The sequence below is a fragment of the Triticum aestivum genome, chromosome 3D, assembly GCF_018294505.1.
Source record: "Triticum aestivum cultivar Chinese Spring chromosome 3D, IWGSC CS RefSeq v2.1, whole genome shotgun sequence".
Classification (NCBI taxonomy): domain Eukaryota; kingdom Viridiplantae; phylum Streptophyta; class Magnoliopsida; order Poales; family Poaceae; genus Triticum; species Triticum aestivum.
Genome location: NC_057802.1, coordinates 319,887,328 through 319,895,008, shown reverse-complemented (window position 1 = coordinate 319,895,008; position 7,681 = coordinate 319,887,328). Strand labels below are relative to the sequence as shown.

Below are 7,681 nucleotides of genomic sequence, written 5' to 3'. Positions count from 1 at the left end.
AGAAAGAAGAAGATGAACAATGCACAATCTATTTTTGGCCGTATGATGAAGATCTAACGATTTAGAACGAAAGTGACTGATGCAGACAAAAAAGTTTCTCAAGATCTAACGGTTCGAAAGTGACTGGTAGTGACTGATGCAAACAAAATATTCATGTTCGTGGTGTATGTGCGCAAAAAAAAATTTAAATACTGTCGTCGTGCAGAAAAACCCAGACATCAGATTGCTACAAGAAAAAAATCTATTATTCTGGTAGTACAATATACATGCATGTACAGGTAACACATGATCACTACAAAACTTTTCTGAGCTTCCACGTGTATTTTAATCTCCTATACAGTCCTTTTTTTGGTCCTACTATGTTCACATGTCGATCACAACTTCACATTGACTTGGAGAGCCCGATATCCCTGACTGAATCCAGAATTTAAGCCTCACATTTCCCTTGCTCTGACTTGACGCCTCGTCTTTTTGGACGACCTCAATCCCGTTCAACAATCCAGTTATACCATGGCCAATTACGAACACGAAGTTGCTCCCGGGTCAAAAGTTCGAAATTTCAACCCAAATGTGAAATCTCACATTTTGAAACTGGTTCTTCACGGCGGGGCGGGGGACGCGCCTCCTTGAAGTCAGAAGTATTGGCTCCGGCTGAGCCCCTTGGGCGTGGAGAAGAGGCCGACGAGATCCTGCCGGTACGGCAAGAACGTCCGCCGCGCCGCGCCGGGGGAGGCCTTGGCGCCGTAGAACTGCCGGTGGCCGGCGGCCACTGTGTCGAGCTCGGTGGTGGCTTTGCTGTCCCGGCCTCTTGGCTTCCCCTTGGGCTGCTCCCTGGCAGGTGAGGGCGGCGCGGAAAGGAAGCGGAACTTGTCCCTGCCGTCGCTGCGGCTGCGGCCGACGACGAGCTCGCTGACGCGGCGCCACCGCGACAAGGATCCCGTGGAGCCGCTCTTCCGCGGTGACCGCGCCGGCGAGGACGCGGCCGACGCGCCGGGCGTCCAGACGCAGTAGGTGTCCGGGGACGCGCCGTCGAGGTCCCCGGCGTCCGTGGCGGCGGAGGAGGAGGAGGAGGACGTGGACCCGACGGACGAGTTCCGCGCCTCCTCGAGGAACAGCCGCCCCAGCGGCCTCCGGCCGGGCGCCGACGGCACGTGCGCGTCGTCGAAGACGCGGCCGAACACCGGGTAGAACGGCCTGATGCGGCCGTCGGCGAAGAGCTCGTCGGCCGTGGCGCCGCCCGTGGCAGGCTCCCGGCTCCCGAAGGAGAACTCGAACTCGTCGTCGGACTCGTCGGCGGGAATCGGGGGGCCATCCGCCCTGGCGACCATGGGCTCCTGGCGTCGGCTGTCACTGCGCCGCTCCTCCATGTCTTATTGGGTGAAACGTCGTTTGTTTGGCTTGCTTGCTTTCTTTGCTGATTTGGGTGCGAGGCTTTGCTCTAGTTCGTTGGGATAACGCACCGGCGTTTATATAGGGAAGGCAGATCGGGGCGGGGCGACCTTCGAGAAGGTCTACCCTTTGTATAGTTTTGGGCGGGGATGGGCGTGATGGCGCGCGATGCACGTCACTCGTGAGGCACGCGGTGCCGCCAATCTCTCTGTTTACTCTGCTTCCGTTCCGTGTGACCTTTTTTCCTCTCTTGTTTACACTTGTTTCCTTACGATTCTCTAGAAGGACCATGGCGGCTACCTACGTAACACCTGCGCTTGCTTGCTTGTGGAACAAACAAGCTGGAATTAATTCGGTCGGTTCTGGGGCGGGCCGAACACACGGGCATCAGTTTCGTGGCCAAGAGGTAATCCAAACCAGCTCAGGGACTCTCAAGGAAACTGTAGCTTGGGGACACGTGTGTTTGGGGAGGCAATCTTGCTACTACCAATATTAGGCTTCCTTCAGTGCGAAAGTGCTTATAATTGGTGACAGGTGCATGAAAAATACTTAGCAACTACAACTTTTTACTCAAGTGCTTAGCTTGTTTAGCTAACCTTCATTTAATTGTTCAGTGGCCAAGATCCCCATGAATAACTGTTTACATAGCTCGACAATGCTCGACATTTGTTCCTATCTAGGGTAACAAAAGTGCTCTCACTTCTTCTTAGTTGCTTTCGACGACAGTTTTTCGCCTTTGTGGCATATTTAGCACTTGTACACCATGGAGCATTCGAACATGCTCTCTCTATCTTGTTCACTCATCCAACTTTCACATGTGTGTCAATTTTTTTCCACTTAAATACAATGCATAGAAAATCAAAATATATGGGAGTGAGATACATAATATTATAGACAATGTCCCACACGTTGCCATTGGTTTATAGTCCTACATCAAAAGGAGGTATATAAATGAGTGTTGCAATGGAACATGCATGCCAACAAACTATAACTAATTAAAAGGTATGGACTTACTTTTATTCAAAGGAAATATCGATTGACAAACTCTCCATGTGAAGTTTATGGGTGCATTGACCCTTTCTCTCTAATTAACACAAAATCTATATTTTTTATTTTTTGTGTGCAATATCCGTACCTTTTTTTTATCCGCAATAGGTAAAAAGAAAAGGACCATAATATCTGGAGCATGTCAGCTGGGGGTTTGTCCTTCAACGAATTATCCGTTTACTTTTTTTAGGGGGGTTATTCGTTTACTCGTGAAGGCGCCCTCCAGCGATCGTTTTAGGCCGTTCGCTGTGCGGAGGGCCAGGGCGAACCCCCATTGACCCAGAGGCCCAGTTTACATTCTTTTTTAATGCCATGACCAAATATATACATGTTTTTCTTATAAAAATATAGAAAAGCATAAATTGTATAATTGCCATGATATGAAACATATAAAAATGCCATGCTACATTATAGAAATGCGATGCTAATTTATAAATTTACAAAATGGTATGTTTAAAGAAAAATGTGTCGTGTGATCTAAAAATAAATAAATTTATGAATTCTGCCGTGGATATGTTTCACTATGAATAAGCCATGTTTTGGAGAATTCTTTTTCTTTATTTTTGCCAAGGACCAAAAACAAAATGACACGCTTTAAATGTTTTTTGCTTTATTTGGTCCGCTGTGCAAAATACCTTAAAAAATGCCATGTTGGTGAAAGAAAATTACCATCCTCTTAAATAATAAAACCGCCCTCCTATTAATAATAAAAATGTCAGGCTCTCACTAATGAAATTGCCATCCTCTTAATCATAAAAGTGCCGTATTCTTAATAATAAAATGCCATATTATTAATAATAATAAATGTCATGATCTTAATCATAAAGTTGTCATCCTCTTAATAATAAAACTGTCATGTTATTAATTATTAAGATGCCATGCTCTTAGTAATAAAAATGTCTTAATATTGCCATATTATTAATTATTAAAATGTCATGTTATTAGTAATAAAATTTCCATGTGAGAAAGTAAAATAATAATTCCAAAATTGCCACGCTACCTATAATAAAAATGCAGCTGGCAAGTTTAGAAAAATCCCCCTCTAAAAATAGGGGGTTTTGTTCTTTCAAAAATGGATTTTATTTTGTATTTTTTTGCTTTTAAAATGAAAAATTGAATATATAGAATTTAGCTTCAAATACATAGAAACTGGTTTAGTACATGTTTCCACAAAACCTGCTTCAGCCCAACTATTAGAGTGTGTGCGCCTCCCACAATAGGTCTCGAGTTTGAGTTTCCCGACGGCACACCTCCGCGAAGTTTTTGGGAGGAAGAAAAAAGCGAGTGCAGCTGATCTACGTGGCGTCAGCCCCGCGCCATGATCCATGCAATGGCAGGAAGGGTGTTCGTCTGTGTTAGCCTCCTGACGAACGTTCGCCAGATATCATTTCTAAAAAAATAAAACCCATGCCATCATATTTCAGTCCTGCAGTTTTTTAGTCCTCTGAAGTCTATGCGCAAGTTGCGCCTACCTACCAGTTAGTGCCAAACAGCGAAGACATGGATGAAGTAGTGAAATTATTTAATCGGGACGGACGTTTGTTACGGGGCTTTGACCCGTAAGAGAGATCTAACAAATCCGACAGAAACCCAAGAATTAGGTCAAAATAATGCAGCATTAGGCATGCTCTGACTAAGTAGTGCGGGCCCCATACAGAAGCTTCCATGAGCAGAGTATTTCAAGGCGTATTCAGCTTCATTCTTTTTTTTTTCAAGGCGTATTCAGCTTCCATGAGCAGAGTATTCAGCTTCATTCTGGATGGCGACCAGTTCGACTTGCGGGCCAAGTAGCAACGAGGTGCTGGATTCCGACATCCGATCATTGCTTGCGTTGCTTAGCACTGCGGCAGCCCGGCTATTGTTCGTGGAAGCCAGCTACTAACAGATAAGTCAACTGGTTCTGCTAGCAGGGACGGTGCCAAAATTCTAACATAGGGGGGCGGTATTTTGCCTAAGCATGCAGACTGATTGAAGAAAAAAGTCCATGCAGACGTTATAATGTTTTTTTTTGAAGAATTTATACTGAACTTAATCTTCATCAAAGGAAGAAAATAAGTGTGAGCTCTCTGAAACAATTCAATTTTCATCAAAAGTTATCATAAAACACAGGCAATTGACATGTTAATGAACTAAATCTTTCTACCATAGAGGATAAACGATGCAAAACCTTTTCTCACGGATCAAAAATAATCCCTAATTAGTTTTCTACGTTTGTACTTTCTGCAGTTTTCAGGAGAGATTAATCTTATTTTGTAAGATCAGACAACAACTAAGTAATGAGAACGAGAGAAGGGAGTGACTAACCCTTTTTTCCTTTGCTCGTTGCTGCTCATGTTGGCTGTGCATCCGGCCGGTGTCCGGCCACACAAGGATCGCCTCGCCCCCTTCTTAGATTGAAAACATTGGGCGGCGCTAGATCGAGAACTGCCTTAAGACCTAGACGTGCTCGAGGGGAAGAAAAGGAAACGACCTGAGCGTGTCCGTCTTTTTCGATGGTGGGCTACTCCTGCTGAGGCCTTCTAAGATGGGCTTCAGAGTTTACTAGGCCGTGGTCAGGGCCCTAGGGGGGGGGGGGGGGGGGGGCGAAATTAGTCGTTAACACGTTGTTTTTCCGGCTGCTTAATCACTATTGTACTTAAAACAAAATCGGTGAGGGGGGGGGGGGGGGGGGGGGTCTACCCCCCCTCGCCCCCCCTTGGAATCGTCCCTGTCTGCTAGTCTGCCACACTTTGTCGTACGTAAACGGGATGCCGCCCCGTCCGTTAGTTTTCCATACAAAATGTGTTATCTCTACTAATAACTAGTACTTACATGAAAAAAAGGGAGTGTTTCGTCAAACCTTTTACTTTTCCTTTAAACATCATTCCTTGAAAACCGCCTTAATTGCCTGACATTTTATTGACCTACCAAATAATAAGTGATTAAAAAATAAAATCCTAAAATATATTTAGATTGGTAAATCAGGGAAATGAAATAACATTTATTTATGCAACCACATTAATATGCGCAGATAAATCATGAACTAATATATTAGAGTATTTATACCCATGGCAATGTATGGGCAATTATCTAGTTACGTTTAAATTACAACCTCCGTCTTGAAATATAAACATTTTTGTAGGCTAAACTACAAAAATATCTTATATTTTGAATCAAAGGTAGTAGTTAGTACCGTCGATGGAAAATGGTGTAGTAGACAAATGTGCTCAGACTACAGTATCTCTACCCGTACGAATATGAAGTAGTACGATGTGGACGAATACTCAATTTTTTTTATGAAAACACTCATACATACACATATACACTCATCCCTGCAAACGCAAGCACACATATCCTACCCGTATGAGCACCTTCGAGAGACTGAGCCGACACATCATCTTAAGATTGACGAAGTCATCACAGACGCATTTGTAGTTGTCTAGAGCGTCTCCTGATACTAAACCAATACCGCCGGAAGGCCTGGAATAAAGCCAAGAAAATGCGAGCACCAGTATCAAGTCTAGGACTTGAAACCTGGTGGCCTGGAGATATCGCTGTTGTCCTAACCATCCAACCATAGGTTGGTTCGCGGCGAATACTCTAACTTAGTAATGCATTGCCAGAGCAATAAACACAAACTGCGCGAGCTGTACAATGCACTGCACCGACTGTTGAGGAAGTACACAAGCAAAATCAAAGAAACTTGAAGAAAACAAAGAAAATAAAAAACAAATGTAAGAAACAATTTCCTTACTCCCACCTCGGAAAACCAACCCCCAGTGCAGACTAGGCTCCTCCCTTTTCATGTTTAAATAAAATCATGGCTTGATGCAATGTTGTAGATACTCTTCGTTAACAATGACACAAGCTCGCCGAAGTCGGTGCCTAAATGCATTCAACTTTTTGAGTCTTCAAGCGGAAATACATGGTGCAGTGTCATTAAAGAAGACCGTGGAGAAATCTTATGTGTGCATTCTCACGCAACAACAAGGAATGGAGGATTTTAGGGCCAAATAATTACACACTCATCAGTGTGCTGAGTAGCTTATGGGTACGATGACAACCAAGGCTACCGCTTCCTAATATTTATTGAAGTGCTCTCTATTTATGAATTTGTTTGTTGGTGCATTCTGCACTGGTGTCAAACTTGATGTCAAGTGGTTGTATGAATGTACTTTTGTGAATTGAATGTGTGAACTATATGTGTATGATTAATCACACATAAGTTGCTTCATGCTATTTGCATTACTTGCTGCAACCCTTTTTCCAACTCCAAATTTAATAAGGTTGGCCCATTCAGGTTTTGCGCATGCTTTTATTCATGGCGAATGAAATTCTATCATAGAATGAATCCACATGTACTGATAAGGAAGTGCCAATATGCACTAACAAAACCGGATGATACCTCGCACGTTGCAATGGGAATCAGTTGCAATATACTTTCATGATATTTGATTATATTAAACATGAATAATATGAGAACTAAAACTAAAAGCATGTATAATTTTTTGCATTTAATGTTTAATTATTGAGATGAGCCTTTTCCATGCATGTTTACATGTTGAAGTGAGTTTTATTCATGCATGTTTACATGATGAGGTGGTATGCGTTCATGTTGAATGAAATAACCTAGCGGGGGCAAACTATTTAGATATAGAAGATTCGGGCACACGTGCCAATAACGGAGGGACCCTTGTGAGGGAGTTATGGACTAAGGGGTCCTCGGGACATCCGCCCATCGAATATGGGCCGGACTAGTGAAGCCGTACGACAGGAGATCTATGTAGCTGTGGTGTGTCTTCCAAGTCAAGGATGGACATGATCTCTTTCCCTTTATTGTAATCTATCGCCGGTAACCCAAACCCTACCGTGTCTGTATAAACCTGGGGTTGTAGTCTTTAGGAGGAGAGCTATATTCATCACCTCATCGCCTTAGGGTTTAGCTCATGCTGATCTCGAGGTAGATCTACTCTGTAAACCATACTATACATCTAATATAATCAAGCAGGACGTAGGGTATTACCTCTTCGAGAGGGCCCGAACCTGGGTAAACATTGTGTTCGTCGTCCCTTGTTCCCCATCGATCCCAGATCCACAGCTCGGGACCTACTACCCCGAGGTCTGCCGGTTTTGACACTGACATTGGTGCTTTCATTGAGAGTTCCGCTGTGGGGTCGCCCAAAGGATCGATGGCTCGCCTGATCGTAGGAGAAGGCATCGAATCTGGGGACTTCTTTGTCCCCGGTGAACTCTTGGCGTTCGGTAG

General features: G+C 44.0%; 1 protein-coding gene across 1 annotated transcript; it reads right to left on the bottom strand.

The window, feature by feature from the left end:
• Window positions 1–223: 223 nt before the first annotated feature.
• LOC123074567 (uncharacterized) lies at window positions 224–2,261 on the bottom strand. Its single transcript, XM_044497369.1, has one exon. The coding sequence runs from the start codon at window positions 1,365–1,367 to the stop codon at window positions 633–635; it is 735 nt and encodes a 244-aa protein (XP_044353304.1). The 5' UTR covers window positions 1,368–2,261; the 3' UTR covers window positions 224–632.
• Window positions 2,262–7,681: the final 5,420 nt, after the last annotated feature.